The sequence below is a fragment of the Catharus ustulatus genome, chromosome 29, assembly GCF_009819885.2.
Source record: "Catharus ustulatus isolate bCatUst1 chromosome 29, bCatUst1.pri.v2, whole genome shotgun sequence".
NCBI classification, from domain to species: domain Eukaryota; kingdom Metazoa; phylum Chordata; class Aves; order Passeriformes; family Turdidae; genus Catharus; species Catharus ustulatus.
The window spans coordinates 6,525,420-6,548,760 of record NC_046249.1 but is presented as its reverse complement, the minus strand read 5'-3'; the positions used below and the strand labels follow the sequence as shown (position 1 = coordinate 6,548,760).

The following is a 23,341-nucleotide window of genomic DNA, read 5'->3' as shown; positions in this document are numbered from 1 at the left end:
CGATCAAAACTCACGGCAGCTGCTGTTTACTGGTTTTGTAAGTCAATTCTCCCTTCCTTCTTCTACTCCACCACTTTTAATTATCTCCAACTCCTCTGGTAGAAAAGACAGCACCAATACCCCACCCCCTTCCCTTCCTTCCCTGGCAGCAGGTGAGTCACAGGGAGTAAAGGGAGGTTCCAATTCCTTTTCCGGGCCTGAGAGAGCTAAAGCTGGGGCATTAATCAATCTTTCTTTTAACTGTCGTGCAATACTCTATTAGTCCTAATAGTCACAGTGCCCCTTCAGCCCTGGGCAATGGCTCCTCCAAGTTTCCCTGGACCCCATCTGGGCCAATAAACTGAAAACCTTCAGTCAGAATATGCCCCATTCAGCCTTTTTGTCCGTCATCTCTGCCTTCTCTTCAGACACTCCAAGCCCCCCTCCAGCCAGAAAACCATGGTTTGGTGGCTTCCCTTACCACCTCCTCCCATTCTCCCAATAGAAGTAAGTCTTTTGCATACTGCAATAACCCAATTCCTAGGGATGGAGTAAATTTGGTTAATATCTTGCCCAAATAATATTGTTCCCACTCAAAGGCAAAATACTATTTACTGTGCTCTGTAAGTGAGCATCTCCAGAAAGCATCTTTTAAATCAAGTCCTGAATAGTAGCAGTGTGAGGAGGGAACCTGGCTCAAGATGATATAAGGATCTGGGACGGCAGAATACCTGGGTTTCATTATTCTTAGGTCCTGCACCCTAACTGGCAGGGTAGGAGTATTATAGGGTGTTATACATGGCTCTATATATCTGGCATACCTGGTATCTATCACTGTATAGGAGTGTTATACATGGCTCCAAAAGATCTGCCTGTAACAGGGATTCAGCAACAGGCTACAACCCCTTCCTTCCTTCCCCTCAAAGAGGGTATTGCTTTTTAGGTACCAGTCGTCCAGGTTATGTCTAGAGTAAACTGAGGATATGGAGAGACTCCATATCCAGTTTTCCACATTCCACTGGGACTATGCACACTTCTAGGTTCACTTTAGCATAAGCTTTACCAGCACAAAAGCGCTAGCATCCCTGTCACATCTCATGACAGTAACTCGCATTCCCCAATTCAGTCCTCAAATTCCCTCCTAGCAAACACAATTACAACTAGGGACAAACAGAAACTCATGTATGTATTTCAAACCCATCTCCCTCATTCACCAACAGCAACTGAATAAAATGTACCTGCTCATCTTTACCACTTATCAAAAGAAGACTTTTCTACAATTGTCCCCCCTTCGGCATAAAACTCAAAGTAGACAGAGAGGCTCCCGTGTCACTAGGAAACTAGGACACTTCTCAGTCCTGCAAGGGCTCCAGTGTGGAATGCCCCCAGTACAACAGGAGATTCTGACTCCCTTAACAATCCATTTCTAATGTTCTCTATTTTTTTTACAAATGGCACGTTGATTTCATCCCAACCACTGTGCTGGTTGCCACCCCCTTCCCTTTGGTCTTGGGTTTCCCTGCACACTTTTTCCTGTCGGGGGTTGTAAAAATTGTGATATTATCCTTGCCTGTACCTTTATTTACCTTTGCCTCATCCCTTCTTTCATATTTTTTATATATCTGTCATGCCTTTTTAATCAATTCTTGCAAGGGCCCACTCTGCCACCTCTCCAGCCTGCACTCCTGCTGCCTGAGGGCTCTCAGCCTCCCACAGCCTCTGAACTCTGCAGAATCACGCACCTCCCTGGTGATCCAAACAAAATCCCTTCTTGTATCAAGCCAGGCTTTGGTGACACGTTGTCTCTTACACCAAAGCTGGTCCTTGTCCTGCCAATGTCCAGACATCCCTGCAGCACACCTGTCCAGGCCCCCAGCCACTCTGCCAGCACCATGAGCTCTGTAAAGCACCAGACGCTGGCGCAGCTCAGCTGATAAGCACAGCATACAGCGCCTCAGGGACGGGCAAGTTGTGGGGGCATGGGTGTGGAATGGCAGCTGTGGGCACCTCCTGGAGCTGAGCCCTGCCTGTCCCACAGCCTCGGCTCAGTCCCACACCTTCCCTGCAGGCCCCCAGCCGAAGCTGCTGGTGCTGCAGTCTTGCTCCCAGCTTTAGCACGCCACAGAGAAACCCCCTTAAGTCCTGAGTAGTAAGCAGACAAACCCAAATCCTTCACCATGGCTCCATAAGGACTGGGGGTGTAGGAACAATACCTCTATGTTTTCCCTATCTTGGAAGCAGGGAATACAAAAGACTTGCAGCTGGTCCTGTATTAGACTGCAGATTTTGAAGATAAGGTGGAGAACATTGGTTTCTCTTTCCTTATTACATAGTCTTTTTACTATTTTTCTTAACCATATTCCTTTCACACTGTCCTTCAACCAATCCTGTCTCAATCCACAACCATCCATCCCCTATTGCTAAGGCCCTTTTCCAGCTCCCCTTACTGGCTCCTGCTGGTGTCCATGTCCTTATCTGCCTCTGGGAGAATATGCAAAGCATCCCAACTTTCTCCCAAAGGAACTTCCAGAGGCATTTTGGGATCAACAGCCCTATAGTTGAGACCTTTTCTCAACTTTCCTTTACTGACCCTTCTGGGCATCCTGCCATGTTTTACTCCTTGAAATTTCCATCCTAGTTACTGATGAGATTTCCCGTGGTCCTTTCCTGTTGAATATTCACAGACGCCCCCCAGTCTATCTGTATGTCTCGGGACCCCAATCAATTGCCCAGTGCCACCAGGGCTGAAGGGAGCTTGTCATCTAAAACTGGGTGAGGTGCGCCTCCAGCTCCTCTTGTCATGTGTCAGACCCAGAGGTTGGAAAGATCCCAGGTGTGTCCCCATTTTGTATGAAATATCACGCTCTGAAAAGCCAGTGTCCACAAAGAAGACACAGGAGTCCTTCAACTTTATTCAAATAAAGGGAGAGAGTCCACTGGGGCATGCACCCACAGTGTTTTCTCTCGCAAAGTTTCAGAGAGCACAGTCTTCCTTTATCTGAAACTCCCAGCCAGACGTTGCCCTCTTCCTTCCCCCATTGGGTGAGGTACCAGGAACGTACAGCCTTCCCAAACTGCCTACCCCATATCCCCCCTTGAACCTGGCATCTTATCCCAAAGTTCAGAAGTTCAGACTTGTGCAGAGTCCCCCACTTGCCTGTTCCAGGACTCAAGCTGTATGGGTTCAGTAACAAACCTGCTGCTTGAAGGTAGTAGAGACATTAAGACATACCCTCACCCATGGAATAATTTGCAAAGACATTAGCATGCCTCTTCCCTATCAGTGACATCCCTTAATGACAATAAGGGCAAAGCGCTTTCAGTTGTTTTCCCGACTCTTGAAGTAACTCCAAAATCAAAGTCAGGTCTATGACTATTGTTGTTAGCTCAAACTTTGTCACTGCTCTACCTCTTTTCCCTGTATGCAAAAAGCATTATTAAACACTTGATTTCTGCATTTTCCAGTATGCTGAGTCCCCCACAGTACCTCTTCTCTGGGATAGGAGCTCAAAGCAGCTGGAGTTAGATGCTAATGCTCTGCTATCCAAAGGAATTTTTTGTAGCACTGTATCCTGCCGGCAGTAAAGTCAGGGCTCCATGAGCCCTGGCAAAAAGGAAAGGAGAAGGGGCACGGTCAGGGCTTGGCAACTGCACTGGGCTGTATCACACCAGAGATGTGCTGTAGTGTGCTCAAATGCAACAGGCAATTCACATCCGTTCTAGAGCTGTCAGCACCAGAAGGAGCTGGTGTGAAGTGCATTCACAGAGGGCCTTCTATTGTCCCTCGGCTTGGGCACATTGTCCTTTGCATGCTGGAGAGCTTGCTGTTCTTGCACACAGAACCAATGCCACCATGAGGCATTCACTGGTACTTTAATACAGGAAGCATTTTTTAGAACAACTTTGCCCCTTCTCCAAAGCTCTTCCTAAGCACATCCAACGAAGGGCTGTGTGACCCTTCAGCAGGACAGCAGCACAGAGAAAGCACTCGCCTGCAGGGTGGCACACACTGCAGATGCTCTTTCCCCAATAAAACATACAGAAGCCACTGAATCTTGCACAGGGCCAAACTCCACCATTAAGTAACACCATTACTCTACACTATTAAGTAACAAATAGCTTTCTGGGATCCAAGCAGCTGTAAAAGCTCGTCTGAAGCTGTATCCCAATATTATTCATAATATTCTTCTACTGACAAGGGAGGTGGGACAGAGAATTCACATCTCTTCTGCTTTGCAGCAGGTACAATGCCTGTAGATGCAAGGCTCAGCACCCTGGTGTGTACAGCTTTCCAATTGGCTCATGAATAGACTGCACCTGACCTTGCTACACTGCTGGTAGGATTTATTTAGCAGATACACATCCCTGGGCTGCAGACTCTCCCCAGGCAGTCAACACTGTTCAGAGAGCTGTTATGATAGGAAGGAACAGTTACTTTACTATAAACAGGCAAGTTCCAGTGAAAGGAACACATAATTAATGTAACATTACTCTTAAAACACTAACTTTGTTCCAAATATTTTTACTGCTGATAAACAAAATTGCTGATACAGAATATTAGTATCCTTAAACAGGGGGGAGGGGCTTGCCATCACATTACAAGCTGCAGGTAACTGGGCTTCCTTCTATCTCCAAAACCTTTTCAGAAATGCCAGAACCATCCATCAGCAAATTGCATTCAAAACATTTCCCCATCCTTCCCTCTTGGGAGCTTTTTGTAGGGCCTTGTCCAATAGGTCTCCTGTCTGCAGCAGAAGTTGTTCTCTGAATTCTCTAGACCAGTAATTTATCCTGTCTGCTAAATGGACTACAGACAGCAAGCTGTTTTTCAGAGGACAGTGTACTGTCAGCACATGGATGCTTAGGTACATGGTACCAGCAGTAGAGACCCTGCATTGGGGGCTCAATGACACCTCCTGGTATCTGGAACAAGAAGAGGAAAACAAACATCACCATTTGACTTTTCCAGTTTCATTAGAAGTTGAATGTAAGCTACCAGAATTTGATCAGGAGTGATTCATTTAAAATAAACCCACATTTAATTCACAGATACCCTTGTAAAAGGCAATCACTGCTCACCCATGCAACAGAATTACCAGTGTTCTCAGTGACAAAATCAGCTTTCATATCTTTGCAAAAGGAAGAGTTTTGGAAAGGAGTCAGCCAAAAGGGAGATCTGAATACTATCTTCCAATGAGACCTTTATTTACAGAAATTATCTGTAAGTACTTCTTTATGAGATACCTGTACTTTCACCTAGCAAAAAAGAATCAAGACTTTGTCTGATTTAGCAATCCTCTCTTGCACCTGTGTTGGTCTGTGCTGATTGCACATGAGAGAAAAAAACAAATCTTTTAAAACCATCCTGTCTAAAAATCTGCTACCCACACAATGGACTAGAGTTCAATTTAAGTCAGCCAGTGTACAGAAAGACCACATAACACCAGAAAAAAAAGCACACAGTGAAAAGTCAGTTTAATGAAATCTTGTATGACAAATTATGGCAATTATCATAACCGGAATTCCTAAAATTAGATAAGATTATGGGAAACATGGTAAATTCTGAAATATGTTACGTTTCTAGAAAGCAAATAAACCATTTTCTACACTCATTGGGAGAGCAAAAGACCAGTTGTACGGCAGAATGGGACACATTAGGAACAGTCATTTAATGACAGTAATACCCAAGCAATGGAATCAATTGATACTTCAGGGAACAGAGAGGGGCCATTACAAAATTGGAGGGTTTTTACTCCTGCAGACTTCTAACAATCTGGTCACCTCCCACCCTAGTACTAGGGCAGGATGGCTGAAGACTCATTTATTTAGGTAATTTCCTGCCCTGTCTTCTCTAAAGCAATGTATCATGCACTGGGAACTGGACTACAGAAAGATGTTGGATTACAACATTCTCTTACCTTAATGTTTGTATTTCTTGTGGGTGTCTTTTCATTTGACGGATAAGAGGCTTACTTCTGGTTTCAGTGACCTCACCATTCTAGCAACATTTTCAGGGACTGACCAGGATCATTAAGTCCAGCTCCTGGCCCTGCACAGGGCAGCCCAACAATCCCACCCTATTATGAGAGCATTGTCCAAATGCTTCTTGAAACTCAGGCTTGGTGCTGTGACCACTGCCCTGAGGAGTCTGCTCCAGTTCTAAAGTCACCCTTCTGAATGAAAAACTTCCTGATATCCAAGCTAAACCTCCCCTGACTCAGCTTCATGCTGTTTCCTCAAGCTCTGTCATTGGTCACACGAGTGTAGAGACTGGTGCTTGCCCCTCACGAGGGGGCTGAAAACTGCATTGAGGTCTCCCTCAGTCTCCCCTCCTCCAGGCTGAACAAAACAAGCCCTCAGCAGCTCCTCATACAGCTTCCCCTCTAGAACGTTCCCCATCCTTGGGGCCCTTCTTAGGACACTCTCTATTAGCTTAATGTCTTTATACTGTGGTGCCCAATACTGTCCCACGTGAGGCTGCTGCAGTGCAGAGCAGAGACAATCCTCCCCCTTGCCTGGCTGTACCTGATATTCCCTCAGGACATATACGGCCCTCCTGGTTGCCACAGTACACTGCTAAGTCATCAGCAAGCATTCCCAACTTTTCTACACTCTACAGTATTTCTTTTCCACTTGGAAATATGAAAGGCTGTGCCCGTGTGGGTGTGCAGCCACACAGGCTATACAGGAATTGTCAACACCACACAAAAGTTAACAGGAGGCCTAAGGGAAAAGATGGAGTAGGCGTGAGATCAAGGGGAAGATTGCTGGAAGGCAGCAGAGCTGGTCACCATTACCCTCCTCTTGAACAGCCGCTGCTCAGTACAGGAAACACAACGCAGGGCTCAGGGTGTTTTGTTTACTTGCTTGCTAAGACAGGTTTTAATGTAATTACCATGTACATTTTGATATGACTGTCTTACATAGATCTTTTGAGACAGATGGGCATCATCTAGTTTTGCCTGTTACTGGCTTACTAAGGCTTAAAGCAGAAAGCTAAGTTAGGGTTTTGCTTTGGCCTAACTGTATCTTGCTGGGCAGGGCCTGAACTTAACCCATGGCCAATTATGTTGGGATGCACAGCAACACAATTCTGCCTTCACTATAAACATTTATGCAAAGCTTCTGGCTAAAAATAAAATCTGTATCAGTAAATAGTTGCCAATTTTTAAAAAAAGTTGTAGGTGATTGTGTCTACCAAACCCCAAAGCAGGCATGCTTATTCCATTCTTCTGAATCCTCATGCACCATCAATGCATTTTAGGTAAAACACTTCAAAGTGAGTCTCAGCATGGAGCCTGGGACCAGGAAATAATGCCTATTTTCTCAGAAGTGGGCCACGCTGGCCAAGACACCTTATTAATTTTCCTTGTGAACAAACTGCTGACAATAAACAAATTTACAGTGCAAGGGTATTTGAAAAGAGTAGTTTAAATCTAAGTATCTCAACAATGTAAAAAGATCCCAGATCCAAAAATGCAGGCCACTTACTTGAAAGTCCCCAGACCTTGTGATGCAGAAACAATTGTGTGGTGGGTACTAAGGATCCTGCCATGTTCCTGTTGAAGCATGGCAAGACTAGGGGGTGCAGGAACAGGTCTGTTCATTGGTAAAAACCCCCATAACTCTAAGGGGGGAAAAAGAAAACCAAAATGCAAGAAGGCATGAGCAGACAATCCAGAGAACCAAGACGCAGTGGCACAGCTTATCATTAGCCTTTTTCAATTGCCAGAAAAGTAATCACAGATGTTCCTTCAACTGGCTATCAGGAAAAGTAAAAACACCCTTTGCCCCAACAGCATCAGTCTTCAGTGAAGTCTTCAGTGATGGTTAGCAACAGAAAAAAGTGTTAGACCTGTTCTTGACTGTCAGTGAAAAGTGTGTTTCATTAAAATAGAGGCAATAAGGACTGTTTTGCTATTTGAATACTCAATTTCAAAGCTGATTTTGTGCTATAACCTGGGTTTCTGTTTTCAATTAATACTACATCAAATGCTTCTTCCCCTTTCATTTTCTTTTAGGTGATGCATTTTAGGTCCTCAACCTACAAAGGAGCAAGCATGCAAGTCAGAAATTACCTATTGGCAAACTATTTATAAAGGAAACAGAAAAAATTGGGGAATTTATAGTGAAAGTGACCTGGTGACTACTGAATTCCAAACTTGCTGGAAAAGAACATACCATATATTCCAATAAGAAAATAAAACTCAATTTTCATACAAAAGGCTCAAATGATTAAAAAACATCCAAAGAAAAAAAAAAACCCAAAAGTGAGTTATCGTTATAGTAGGAGTACTTCAATTACACACAGAAAAACACATTCTTGCTTTTATTTGTGGTGGAACAGAATACAATAACCTTCAGCCCAAACTACTCAAGGCTGGCAGTATTACCTTCTTCATGCTGCAAGACTTTAGGAAACAAAACAGGGACAAGGAAGGGTTAGAAGCTAAATTTTCTATTTAAGGTCATTAATTCAACAAGAGATTTAAAAAAAAAAAAAACTTTAAGCATGAAGAGTTGCACTGACTTCAGTAAGATTATTCACATACAGTTAAGTCAGGCAGGTAGTTAAATGGCTTGTTGAATCAAGCCATTAAATGAGAGCTACTTTATTAAACAAATTTATTTTAATGTCTGGCAGAGCTCATTGCATGAGCCTATTTTATTCTTCCAAGGGGTAACAGCTGTTTTGTCATTAACTTTTCTGAAGGTGTAACCTATATGCCTCCTGCAATTTACTGTAGCCACAGAAACAAGGTTTTCTAAGAAAAACTGTATGCAACATCTAGTGGCTTAGCTCTCCCTTAAATAGTAACAGAAAAGAACAGTACAAAACAATAGCTTCACTTTTTCAACACACAAGAGTATCTTATTGAAAAACTAAAATAAAAAAGTTTCACCACAATATAATTCCCCCAAAAATAATAATGAAATGGGAAGAAAAAAGGAGTTAGCAAAACATCCTGCAGACTTTAAAGTCTCTTATTATTGAGTTAAAAAAAGCTTTTCTGGTGAACCACAATGTTTTGTTTCTTTCTGTTTACAAACCACTAGACAGCAAACAATGGCATCCACATCCATAATCTATGAAGGGACTAAAAGGTAAAAACATATCCTGCCCCATCTGCAGTCCAAAAAAAAAGGAACCCAAAAGGGCAGCCAGTGAGCATAGGAGCTGGTGAGGACCGGGTTTTCCTGCGTAAAGGGGAGTAGGGGTTCTAAAAGCAGAATTTGAGTTGTGTCGAAAAGTTCTATCTTGGAGACCTGCAAAGACACAAACTACTGAAGAAACAGCCAAAAGGCCCCATTGAAAAGCTGTGACAAGCTGTAATGTGCCATTTTAATTACAAGGAAGAAGAGAAATGGTTGGGGGTGGTTGCATTTTGTGTTTTTGTCGTTTTGGGGTTGGATTTTTATTTTTTTTGCTCATCAATATGATGAGCTTTTAACGTCCCAAACCACATTCAGGTAGTTTCCAAGTCTGCTTTTTTTTGTGTGGAATCTACTGATCCAGACCAAAAACCCAAACAAACAGAACAGAGATGCACAGTCTTAAGTCCTGGAGCTTTCAACACTGCCTGAAATAATCGCTGGCCTGGGGTATCCGGAGATGCCTGCAAGATGGTGTTCATAGCAGCCTTGCAAGCAGATCGGCTAACATCTGCTATGTGCTACCAATGTTCTGCCCATCACCTTCATCATTAGGACCTGAAACAATAAAAGCAGTTCTTGGTCATAAGAAGTATCTTGTGTTTCTTGCCTTGCAGTAAGAGACCCATCCTAAGCAGCCTACACAAGTCTCAGATTCAGGTGTTCAATGAGAGTTGAGAACTATAGAATTCTTCCTCCCCTGCCTTGCATATGCCTTCTCCAGACTAAGATCTGTGTACTGTAGAATTTTATGTTCTTGGTTAATCTGGTTCAGGAATCCCAGCAGCATCCCAAAACCTAAAAGCTCAGTTTCCAACCTCTTCAATCTTCCCACTGCTTTTGCTTATATTCATTCCTCTTTTTTCCCCTTCTGTGAACCAGGATGGAGGTCTGTCAAAGGCTGGATGTTCTCAGCCACAAGAAAGCAAAGCTTAGATGACTTCTAAGTTGAGAGTACAAAAGGAAGCCTTCCTCATTTTCATAAATTATGGTCCCCTCATGCACAATAAAAACCATTACACTCCTTCCATGCCCCTTTGTAAACTTCCTACTTTCCAAACAGCTCTCCACTGAAAGGTCAGTCTGGATGCTGTCTACTAATCCTGAGTCATCTCAGGTTTTATGTGCCATGATGAAGGCAAAAAAAGACACTCAGAACCACCCTTAGAAATCCTGCAAATTATAAAAAACACAAAAAACCTCTGCTAAACTGCAGCATGTAACTCAGAGACAATACAGGGGCTTTTTACTAGTGTGGAGAAGTAGTTGCATTCAAAAAGGAAGTCCATGCAATAGTCCTACTCCATAGACATATGCAAAGACCACAGTCTGCCTTAAGAAATGACACAGGAAAATGCATGGGAAACAGGAAACATCATTGTCTTCCTTACTTACCACTTCCAACTGATCCTGAAGGTGCAATGACATCGTCATCACTGTCTTCCTCATTTGACTGCGTTACCTCTGGCTCAGGTGCTACATTCTTGACTTCTTGCTCTTGTTCCACTCTACTGCGCAAGGCCAAGATCCGATGGTGCAATGCAGCATACAACTGCCCTGTATCTTTAGAGCTTGCCTGCATTTTTTAATATTCAGAAATAAGAAAATGGTACATAGAATTATAACAAAACACTGCTGACATAGTACACACCAGTCATGCCATATTTCACAATATACTTTTCAGTTTTCTCATATAGTGTTTTTCAAACCAGTTACAATGGGCTGTGGTACACACAGCAGGATATTAGATATATAGAACTCTAGTGGTGAGAGTATATTCCTCTGCTTAGTTCCAACTTTCTCTGGCTAACATACCCAGTACTTCTTGATCTCATATAGCCTTCTTCCCAGAGGAATCACACAACTTTCCTGAAACCTTCTATTAGCTCATAATTAAAAGACCTTCAATTAAAACGTTGCAGATTTTTGCTGGCCTGTCAATAATTCACACATTAGTTAATCATAATTAAGCCAATTGTTTCATGAGGCATTGGCATAAAATTTCAATACAAGATATAATGAGAAAACTCAATGGACAGTCAGGCAGGCAATTATTCAATTTTTTTAAACCTCCTCTGCTTCAGAGGGAAGCATTTTTGACAACCTGTCAAATTCTTTCATAAAAAATCCGCCCCACCTGACACTTGAATCTGTAACCTGTGTGTCTGCAAAATTCCCCTGCAATGACCTGTAATGAAAAAATAATTCCAAACAAGGTATTTTTTATCAATGCTAAAATGAAGAGTGAATAAGCTGATAACAGATTAGCTCAAAACTTTCAAATCTAGAAAAATAGGGAGAAAATATTATTTAATAATTTCACTTATTTTTCTTTATCAATGCATATTTGTCCCATTCTGGGACTCCAGATCCTGGGCCTACAAACCTAATGTCACAGGGAATGCTGACATTTGTTGATGTTCTCAATTTCTGATCCCTAAAACCACTAATTCTTTTGCAACATCTTGGGTAGAATCGGCGTAAATCAAAGTAACATGTTCAGACCTCCCCAAACCTGCAAGTGCTTTAGCAGGCATTAAAGAATGACTGTTCTTCCTTGCTTACTGTATGATCAGATCCTGAGCGTTTTAGGAATTCTGATTGGGATTGCCATTCCCCATTTAGCAAGCACAGAAATCACTTTCACTGTCTTGTTACTGCTTTAATACTCACCAAAATACTAATCAAAATAATCTTCAAAAGAAAATCAAAGCTAAAATGTGTAACCCTTAAGTACTAACATGATGTTCTTGACAGTTTTAGTGTTTTCTTTTCAGTAGGCACCTATTATCCTCCCACACTGCAGACAGTGACAGTTTTCCTGTGCTGAAATTTCCAGTAGATCTAGTTTTGGTTAAACTACTGCATAAGATCTATGAAATAATGCCCATTTTTTCTTAAATCAGAAAACAATCTGCATTAAACACTATAGTTAAGAGTCTTGATATGTGTGGAACAGATCCCATGACTCCATGGGCAATGCTTTGGACAACCTGGCTTCCTAGGGCAGCCTTTGATGTGGCATTTGTTCACAACTAGCAAAACTTTTTAGAAAAGCAAATCTGCCAAGTGCCTTGTCTTTGGGGCAGGGTGATGTTAAGACAGTGTAGGGTGCAAAGAAAAATGGGAATGCTACCTCAACTACAGTTTAAGTAAGCACCAACTTTAGTAGAATGGTTAAGACAAACAAAAACAGTACTCACTGATATAAGAAAAACTTTAACTCCTTGGTCCTCTGTATCCATGGCAGTGATCCGGATACTCTTCTCACTGGCTTTATCGATCTGCATCTGAGCCCAGAGCTTCGTATTTAAGATTAACCTGAGACTCCCCTGAGTCCTCATCACTAAAGCCAAGTTACAAGATCAGTTAGGACACATCAGGAAGCTCAAAACAGTCAAGACACTTGTTGTATAAAGCTTTCAGTCCACCTACAAATAAGCCCTCTTGGGCTTTTTGTCACAACTGTAAATGAGAAGATTATAGGCTTGTGCTATAGGTTTTTTATTATAGGTTTTGGCTGGGGTAGAGCTAACTTTCTTCCCAGTCACTGGTATGGAGCTGTGTTTTGGGTTTGGGCTGAACATACGGTTGATAATATAGCGATGTTTCTGTTATTGCGGAACAGTGCTTGCACATAGCCAAGGCCTTTTCTGCTTTTTATAACACTGCTCTGATGAGGAGGATGGGAGTTATGTGGGAAGTTAGGGGCAGACACAGATGGGACAGGCGACCCAAAGTGACCAAAGGGATATTCTAGACTATGTAACACCATGCTCAAGATATAAAGCAGGGGAAAGAAGAGGAAGGGTGGATGTTTGGAGTGATGGCGTTAGTCCTCCCAAGTCACCATTACGTGTGACGGGACCCTGCAGTCCTGGAGATGGATGAACGCCTGTCTGTCCATGGGAAATAGTGAATTAATTTCTTGCTTTGCTTTGTTTGCATGCACTGCTTTTGCTTTCTTTATTGAACTGTCTTTATCTTAACCCATGAGTTTTCTAACTTTTATACACTTCCAGTTCTCTCCCTGAGCCTGCTGGAGGGGGAATGAGCAAAATGCTGCAAGGGGCTTGGTTGCTGGCTGGGCCTAAACTGTAACAAAGCTATTAAAGACTGAGTCATGTCTAAAGCTATTTAGTCTGAAGCCTTACACATTAATACATTAAAGTTCAACAGTTGTATCTGAGCAGATAATCTCAGGCTAATGCACATTCCTGACAGCTTGAACAATTGTGCACTGATCAAACAGACTTCCCCACCACAAGCAACCCATCCAATACAACCAGATCTGAATGATCTTACCATAAATTTCTAGGCAAATATTCTATTTTCTAAACATGGTTTGCTTTTATGAGGGGAAAAAGTAACTGGAACATCTGCCGCAATAGAAGGGTATGAAGATACTCTCTTTGGAGGCAATGTTCACTAACTGAAGTAAAAGAAGAGGTCCAAACTGCTTCTGTGTTGCTGGAGCTAAGACAAACTAAAGTAAATGTTGCTGTGTGTCAAGGAAGAACATCGTGAAAATAGCATGACTCTCATCCAGTATCTCATTTCCCCTGGTTCCCCTTACCCAGTCGAGACTGTAATGTTCCATCATCTGTTGAGGCCATATCATTGAGTCTCAGGAGCCCTCGACCTCTTTCCACCCAAGACTGAGAGCTTTTATCAAATACAAACAGCTTGCACTGAATCTGTAACAGAAAATACCTCTATGGCATAGTGGCTGATTGAAGTAATCATGTATTTCTTAGTCACCTACAGTTGGTTAAAAAAAAATTCAGATTTCATACTGGAATTTTTAATTGTTTATAGCTGTGGAAACCAAAACAGTCATCCTCTTTTTCACAACGAAGTTCTCAAAATATGCTGCTTTAATCAGGTTTCATTAAAAGAAGCTACATAGTCTTAAAGAGTAAGATGGCTCGAGATCAAAACAAGTGATTTTCAGGTAAGGTATTAACTTACACAGAGGAAACTTAATGTCATAAGACACTGCCTTATATCAGTCAATTCTTTTAAAAGCTTTAGGTACACATTGCATCACTGAAGATAGCATTTATTGCTGGGAAGACCCAGTAAATATAATGAAAGCAAAGCAAGATTCTTCCTGTAAGGAAGCAAAGGATGAACAAACACACTAGTTCATTATCAAGCCATTATCAAAGCCTGAACCACAAAAAGTCATTAATAAATATTTTTACTGCCTCCTTGCAGGGTTCACAGGTTATAAAATTCAAAAGGTATATGCATTTTTTTTCCAACAGTAGGAATACAGCTTCTTGACCTACAAGCTCTCTTTTTCTTCCATGCCAAACAATTCTATTATTGCTCTCTTATCCAACTTCACTGTTACTGCTGAGGTTTTATACCCCAAACCACCACCCCTCAAGTTCCCCACAGATAAGCATGCACTAAGTGGAAAAGATATTTCCATTTTCACTCCTTCCATTTATCATTTTCTTCACCCCAAAACATCTAGCTCTATGTGTTTCTGCAATATTAGCATAGTTCTGTCTGTACAAAGCCTCATTTAGAATTTTAATGTATTATATCTCACAAGAAAAAATAAAGTTAGGCAAGAGGTCTGTTAAATTACAGCACATTCATGCAAGTCAGTCTTCTATTAAGTACACAACTGCCAAAAGTTGTGGTTTTCCTAAGTGAAACAGGATTATCTCTTCAGTGTCTTGTTCAATTATGTGAAGCCTCCAGACATTTCTGAATTACACAGACATACCAGAAGAACCATTTAAAGATCATTGGCAAAAGACCATCTGGCAAAAAGAAGTTCGAGAATATAAACATTATAGAGTATCATTTTGTAAAGTAACACAAGTGTAACTGATAGGCATTAGACACTGACAGTGCAACTGTTTCGTGTCAGAATAGAGCATCCTGACTGTACGAATAAAGAAAGCTATTCCTGAAAACACAGTTCAAATGCTGAGAAACAAAGTATCTCAAGGAAAAAAACATAATATAATTGGAGGATAAAGAGATGGGAAAAAATATACATGCCCCTTCATTTTATATGAAAACCCTTTTTCTTAAAGATATACTGGATTTAGTATGTAGTTATTAATTAACTACAATATGTTAAATATATCACGATTAAAATCAGGAGTCTAAAGCACAACTAAATATCCTTCTACAACATCACTAATTCAATTAAGTATCTCAAGCCAAATTCCTGAATGTTTGTGATAGTTTCTGTTTTGCAAGAAACTAGACCGTTGGCATAAACAGTCCATTCCAAGTTTTAAAAAATCTTCAGTAGGACAACAATTAAAGAACTTGAACATTTAGTTCATCTAGGTTTTCTTCAAATAATTGTCTCTTAGAAAACAGAAGCTTCTAGGTGATGGATTCAGGAAAGTGTGCTTAAGATCCACCTGGATGGCTTATATGGAAAAAATTATTCAGAAAGAGGAAATGAAAAAAAAAAATGGATAACAAGTTAATAAATAAGGATCTGAGATAAATATCTAAAGGGTGCATTTTAAGACAAGAAAATACATTAGCGATATAGAGGAAGGCTGAGTTGTAGGGAATCAGATGGTGTGCATTCACTGGACATCCATATGAAACCCCACAAACTCAAAGCTCCTCTACTCTATCCGTTTCTTACCTGTAACACGTTACTTTCAGCTTCTTCCCCAGTAATCACTTCTACCTTCGCTAATAAACACTTCCTTGCTGTTGCTTTAGTATAGGCTGCTGCAGACTCTGCCAGTGATTCTGAAATATTATTAGCTGAACAACATTTTGAGAGTCTGAGAATGATTAGCATAAAATTTTATAAGATGTACAAAGGTCTCATGCAAGCACATCAGAATTTTGAGACCTTTTGAAAAGTAAAGAAGACAGACTTTAATAGAACATGTAAAAAAGGATTGAAATTTAAAGCAGAAGTGAAAGCTTGTCTTTTAATACTTGTTTTACAAGCATAAGGGACAAAAGAGATAAGCTCTCAAGAAGTTTTGTCCCTACACACAATAGCTCAAAACCTTTGCATGGACACCTGTTTATCTGTAGATGCTCCAGCAGTGCTGATACTCTTGCCAGCCATACAGCTGTGACTATACATGGACAATTAATTTTTGTGCCTACACAAGTGCAATTTATTTTCCACTTTCATTTGAGCTTGCAAGTAGTTTACTGAAGAAAACTCATAGTTCCCAGAATTTCCATCATGTCTTGACAATCTGAAGTCACAGAATCCAGCAAACAGTTCTGAGTTCAAGCAACATGTGGGGCACCCACTCAATCCAGTACACATTTGACTCAGAAATTCAGTCACTTGAAATGCAACAGAATTGTTAAAAAAAGAAGTTTGCCACATTTCTTCTACCTTCTCTACCAAGTCCTACAACCAGTTCTGTTAATTCTTCTAATTTTATTCTGTTGAAGATACTCCTACTACAACAGAATGACAATGAGAAAGGCAGTGCAGCCTATACATATTTCATGTTAGAGGATCTACACCATCCAACAACTTCCACACCCAGCCTGTATCTTTGGTTACAGGAGACAGTAAAGGAAACATATAAAGGCAACATAAAAATCTTATGTTTTTGAAAAGTAACATGATATTGAAAAATGCAGTTATTTAAAAAGTTATTAACTACCATTCCTAAGACAATATTTTGCTTTTCACCTTTTTCTGGTGTGGTCTCCTGAGAAGATGATTCAGACCCAGACTCTGTAGCAGCATTCTCCTTATTACTCTCTGTACTACCTTCATTTGATTTTGGTGGACTCTATCACAGAAATAAGAGGAGGTAAACAGAAGAGAGAAACATACACTAATTCTGCTGAACAGGACTAGTGACCAAGTACTGAGGCCACCTCCAGTATTTATAAACCATATAGCAAAAAAAGCTGCTCATGGACAACATGCTTTCACAGTTAAATGTATCCTACTACCTCAGCCAAGGAATTGAATGGAGGGTGACCTAAAAACCAGTTCAAATTATTTTCCCTTAAACCGATAACAAATTTCAATGCTTATTTTGAGACTTTTTGACATGCTTTGTTCAACACAGCAAGTCAACTGCAGCTACAGCTATTCGTGGCATAATTGACTGAACTCCTGCTTGGTAGTTAGGTCTGAACACTCAGCGTTAAATGCTTCCATTTTGTTCCAGCACAGGAATAAGAACAGCAGCAGGAAACAGTGAGGTACTAGAAGTTGTTCCTTAGGTTGGTACATCATAAACAGCATTTCCAGAATCATACCTCAGTCCTCAGGCATCTGCCTTACTGCTAGGCTTGAAATCCCATCCTGGAGGGAGTCACATGACTGCACTGCTCTCAATTTTGAGGACAACCATAAAATACCCTCTAATATATATACTCCAATAGCCATTTAAAGCAACAAGCTGTGCCACAGAATGCTTGGACACAAGAACCACAAGCACTACAGAGAGGGCAGTGAATCTCCTTACACTGAGAGAGTTTGGCAGGGAAATCCTGGAGAGTATTGCTGGGCAGATAGCTCATAATGAACTTCCCCTGCTGCACTCAAAGTAAGTCACCTTCAAGGGAAACCACTGAAAAAAAACCCCATACTCAAGTGACAAGTACAATTAAAGGCTCTCAAAATTCCTGAGTGAGAATCCATAACAAATTGCTCACAAAATTACAACACATACATAGTGGATACTCACTAGGACTCGCTCACTCATGTTCTGTCCAAAAACAAACTTGTTGCTAGACGCATCTGCACTGTTCGTAGAGTTCTCTACACTGAAAAAAAACCCAATGAATAAGCCAGGTTTTACAAGACAGAAAATAATACCTCTTATTTTCTACTAATAAAATTTCTCAGAAGGTGAGTGATTGTCACTGGCTTTAAAAAAATAAGCACCAGTTGACACATACATAGATAAAAATTAATTCAACTTAACATGAGAGCACATTCTAGTTTTACAGAAGAAAAAAAATTCTCTCAGAATGCCAACAAATTATTTTGTCTCTGTAAAAATCTTCCCCTTCAGATAACTAATAACATACAAAGCAATGCTGAATGCTAAGTGAGGGCTTATTGTCTAATCTTAACTGGCTTTTTTAACAGTATTCTAAATGCACAGACTTGAACTACTACACATTTTTTGGTCAATTCTGTCAGAAAGAGAAAGAACTGAAACAAAAGCCCTTCCAATATCGTAACTGAAGCAAAGGTAACAGGGATAAATAATGCCTTTTATCAGACTAGCTGCTATACCACAGCCTCTCCAAGAAGTTTCACAATCAAATCTCAGCCTTTACTTCTTCCTTCCATTAGTATTTTTATTAACAGATTTTAAATCCTATTTAGAAAAGACAAGAGTTATTTTACAGACTCCAAAGACTTAATAGGTCATTGTTCCTGTCCCTTCTCATCAGGCATACTAAGAAACCAGCTTGCTCACAAAGTCAACATACAAAAGGCACATCAATCCGAATCAAGTCTATGTGCATTTCCCCAAGTCTGGAAAATGCGGACTCACATTTACATGATTCAAGTAGAACCAAATAAACTTTTAAACTGTACATGTAGAGTTGTTACTTCTGATTAAAGAGATTCCTAGAACAAAGGAGATCCTCAGTGGAAGATAGCTTTACCTACTAAGGGAATTAAATACCACAGTTCTGAGCTCTAAATGTTGAGAGGGAACTCAGTGTGGCCTACCACCATCTGCCACACCACCCAACACACTTTTAAAAGAACTGACAGTGTTACACAAAGGGAGGAGTTTTCTTTTACAAGATGATAACCATAATGCTTTGCCATCTCAGCTGAAAACCAGAACCAACTCCCCTTAGACACTGGTTTTTTTAAGACAAGTGCAAAACTAGGTTTCTGGCAATTGATCCACCATGAATAAATCCTCCCAAAGTAAAGACTCAAAAATGGCAGTAGATGTCATATGAGTTGAAAAATATGAAAAAAATATTCCAGTATTTGAAGGCCACATTATTAGTAGTTATTGTCTGTTACATCGGATTGAACAAGTCCGACTGTGTCTATTTGAAAGAATCTGGCATCAAGACAGCAAAGGCATTCTCTACCTCTCCAGTGCTGAAAAGTTCAGCATCAAAAGTTTATTGACTGCAAAACTGCCTACTGCCTCCTTCAATGGTGCAAAATACTAAGATGGTGAATCTTAAAAATGCCAAATCCAAGGACAAAGAAAACATGTATTGGTGCTTTTCCTACAATTATTTCATTCCCTCAATCTGAATTTCAGCTTACTCCAGGAACAGAGATATTGCTTTGTTTCATCAGTCTTGGCAGGAATTCCCCTCACACTTTTCCAGTTATTACTTTATCTCCTGTTTTCTCATCCTGTACACTACTTCATTTTTTGACCACTACTAAGCTACCATTTTCACAGACCTGTATCACTACCTTAGTCTCAAGTGAAGGTTGTCAGCTCAGAGCTCATTATTACAGAAGACAGGATTAGCAGTTTTCTCCTGGTTGCCTCACTTGATATCACTTTTCTTCTGATGTTACCTCATCAGAAGTTCTCTCAAAAACCTCCCACACTTAGGCTCCTATTTATTCATACAGGCCACTCTGAAAAGCTTACTGTCATGAAAAAATTTTAACTATTCTTCCTTTTATGCATATCATATACAAAACCTACTGAACAACACAAATACAGTGTAGATCTCCACGAGATTCTACTGGTAGCTCAAATTTAGTCCACCAGTGTTTCTCATCACTCATGAGAAGACTTCTCATGTCACACTTATTGGATTTTACTGAAGAGGTTTTGGTGAAGGTGTGGTCAAATAAGTAGTATCAAATAGAATCTCCCTTGATGAGATGATTGAGGATTCCCCCAGACCTGAAGACTGCCATCTCATTCTTCCAAAGTCTGGATCCCCACTGACTCAGACTAAGCCCTGCATCCAATAAAGAGCAGAAACAAAAAAATTTCAATAATGAGTAAGGAAAACCATTCCATTGGTTTCCCTGTAGTCTCACCTGGAACTGATGTACTGTAGAAAATAGTTTGTTGCAGAAGGTATATCTGCTGTCAGAAGGCCAGCATTTTGTACATCAGCAGTTTCATCGCTTTCATCTCCTAGCTAGACAAAGAACAAGTACATATCAATAATTTTAATCAAGTATATAGAGTGTATATATAGTGTATATATATATATCAGTAACTCTAATCAAGTGTATATCAATAATTTTAATTACTGACCAAAATTTTTCAACTCATTCTTCCTAAAGACAAAGTTTCACCCACAAATGCTTTCTTCAATAAGTCTAAGTGTCCCAATATTACACTTTCTTTTATTACACTAGGAAACCTGAGCAACCCTGTCTTCAACAGGAGGTACTAACAATCCAACTCAGTTATTCTATGCGCAAGTTTTAGCCCAGGCTCAGCCTATTTTTCCATCTCTCTGTGAAGTCTTGGTTGTATGGGAGCATCTTAAGACCACATTTCAACTTCATTCTAATCCAAAAGGTAAGAGAAAATGCTACATTCTACTGAGCACTACTCACAATGTATTTATTTTTGAAAAAGCTTCTTATGCTATTTAACAGAATTCATTTATTAAATGTCCAGAAGACTAGTCTTATTAAACAATCAACTCTATTGAGTTCATAGCTTTTAATTTTACCTATGTACATGTAAAACAGTTTTAACCTTTTCATACAGTAGCTTCACAGTACTTCATAAACTCTTAGTCATGAGAAAAAATGTGTGTTTACCTTAACTCTATCTCTTAAATTTTGCCCAAAAACAAATGCTTGCTGTGCATTTAGTTCAGCCTTCTCACAGCTGTCATCATCTGAAGTATTGTTGGACTCCTTTTTCTGACATTCTGCTGCCTAAAAAAATATGGAAAAATGTTGTCTAAAGTTGAGTTTCTTTAAATAAAAGCACCTTACAACACTGTGTGTTACGCAGTAATTTACAATGACAAACCAATAACAATTCTAGGTCTACAGGACATGTTTGCATTTAAATATTGTCTCTGTTGTTAAGCGTTTTTCTTAGCAAATCACAGAATAGTTAAGGTTCAAAGGAATTTCTAACAATCACTTGGTCCAAACTGTGTTCAAAGCAGCATCAACTTCAAACTTACAGTAAATTCACGAATACAAGCCGCACTGAGTATAAGCCGCATCTCTGGGTGTTGGCAAATATTTTGGTTTTTGGCCATAAATAAGCCGCACCCGAATATAAGCCGCTCTGTCGTTCGCAGCTCGGACCTGCGTGCAATTAGTAACAGAACCGAGGGAGGGCGGGGTTTACTGGCTAAGCTAAGGCTGTGCAGGCTCGGCCCGCTAGGGGCTGCTGACGGGGCCAGGTGGCTCAGCCCGGTGCTGCCGCTCGGGGCCGGCCGCCGCTGCCACTGGGCTCGGTCACCCCGGGTCGGCGCTGCCCCGCGGTGGCAGGCAGGGACGGAGCTTCCCCCGCTCCTACGGCAGCAGCGGCGGGCGGGGACGGAGCTTTCCCACGCCCGTGGCGCCGGTGGCGGGCAGGGACGGAGCTTTCCCGCGCCCGTGGCGCCGGCGGCGAGCGCGGACGAAGCTCCGCGCCTCCTCCCCGAGCCGCGGCAATGGCTGCGCGGGGCTCCCATCGGCTCCCCGAGACGCGGCAATGGCGGTGCGCGCTTCCACCCGCCTCCCCGGGCCACAGCAATGGCTGCGCGGGGCTCCCGTCGGCTCCCCGAGCCGTGGCAATGACGGCGCAGGGCCCCCATCGGCTCTCCGAGCCGCGGCAATGGCGGTGCAGGGCCCCCGTCGGCTCCCCGGGCCGCGGCAATGGCGGTGCACCCCCCCACCCGTCCTCCCCTGGGCTGCGGCAGAGGAGGGAAGAAGAGAGCTCTCCCGCCTCTCTCCCCGCCCCCTGTGCTGCCTGCAGGGAGCCAGGGCAACACAGTAACACTGTAACAATCGCAGAATGCCGGCTTTTACTGGCAGGCGCTCGGCTCGGCGCCCTGGCTGGCACGTCTGGGGTTGTAAATGTCAGAAAATTATTCACATATTAGCCGCCCCCGACTATTAGCCGCACTTCAGGGTTTCCACCAAAATTTTTTGTCAAATTGCTGCGGCTTGTATTCGTGAAATTACTGTATATTAGGCTGCCCAAGATCTCATCAAGTTTCAAAAAATCCACGTGACAGTTTTACATTTTAGTAGTCTGGTTCAATGTTCAACTACACTAAGTATGATAGTTATGGCCTAAAACCCCTCTGGAATCCCCTTCACACCACACCTGCAGCTTCTAATCTGTTTGACACTTCCTAATTTCATTCTAATCTTGCCACCACCTACCACTTAAGAGCTGAGGGGAACAATCCAATTTCCATGTCCTAGTCCAACAGAACATACTCAGCTCTTTCGTTCTCTCATCACACATCTTGTGCTCCAGCCACTAGTCCCCTTTTCAAATGTACTGTCAAGCCCCAAACTATATGGCACTCCTGATACCATTCACCAGTGGCACAAAGAGAAAGATCACTTTCCTGAACTTAATGGCTGTAGTTTTAGTAAAGCAGCCTGTAAGTCCTCTTGATCAATAAAAGGATACAGTACTTAATCATGTTGAATCTATTGCTCATCACTGCTGCACAGCACCTGAAGGTTCCTGAGCTTTTTGTTCTCCTAAGGACTTTCTATTCCGCACCTCTGCCACCTGCTTTCCACAAGTGGCTTCATAACTTCTCCCTGCACATGCCGTGGTGACACTGGACTCAGAGCCTTGCACTTACAAACCCCTAAAGAAGTGTAGGAAAGCAATTGCAACCTGCATGGGAATCACTCCCTCCTGCTTCTGTCCTAACTTCCCTTTGCATAGCTTTTGACACTGACAAGAATTCCCATCACTATATGCACACACAAAGCCTCAGAACTGGACCCGCATACAGTGGTTGCCCCTCAGCAAAGCATATTTCCATCAGCATCAACAGCATCATAACCAGAAAAAAAACTCCAAAACCACAGGTAGTCTGAGCATATTATGAAGAAAACCATATAGTTACTATGGGAAGAATATTAGGGGATGCCACCTGGTCTACTGGAGAGGACACTCAGCAGGAAGATGCTTGTCTACGGAACACATTACTAGTCTTTATGGCTTGCCAATGTGAAGTTTTCCCTTTTATTTCCCTTTTTGATCTCCCTTTCTCCAAAATAAAGTAACTGTCACCCTTAGAAGCAATACTATCAACTATAGATCTGCTAATA

The 23,341-nt window shown here is 41.5% G+C and overlaps 1 protein-coding gene across 2 annotated transcripts in view; it reads right to left on the bottom strand.

Moving 5' to 3' along the window:
• Positions 1 to 5,437: 5,437 nt before the first annotated feature.
• RANBP3 (RAN binding protein 3) overlaps positions 5,438 to 23,341 on the bottom strand; it is a 64,638-nt gene continuing 46,734 nt past the window's right edge. For both annotated transcript variants that reach the window (XM_033081961.2, XM_033081962.2), the window contains 9 exons: positions 20,858 to 20,977; positions 20,117 to 20,220; positions 17,808 to 17,886; positions 16,796 to 16,898; positions 15,767 to 15,891; positions 13,709 to 13,829; positions 12,336 to 12,478; positions 10,528 to 10,708; positions 5,438 to 9,690 (listed from right to left, as the gene is read on the bottom strand). In XM_033081961.2, coding sequence (XP_032937852.1) covers positions 9,647 to 9,690; positions 10,528 to 10,708; positions 12,336 to 12,478; positions 13,709 to 13,829; positions 15,767 to 15,891; positions 16,796 to 16,898; positions 17,808 to 17,886; positions 20,117 to 20,220; positions 20,858 to 20,977 — 1,020 coding nt within the window. In that variant the 3' untranslated portion in view covers positions 5,438 to 9,646. The remainder of the gene's footprint in view (positions 9,691 to 10,527; positions 10,709 to 12,335; positions 12,479 to 13,708; positions 13,830 to 15,766; positions 15,892 to 16,795; positions 16,899 to 17,807; positions 17,887 to 20,116; positions 20,221 to 20,857; positions 20,978 to 23,341) is intronic.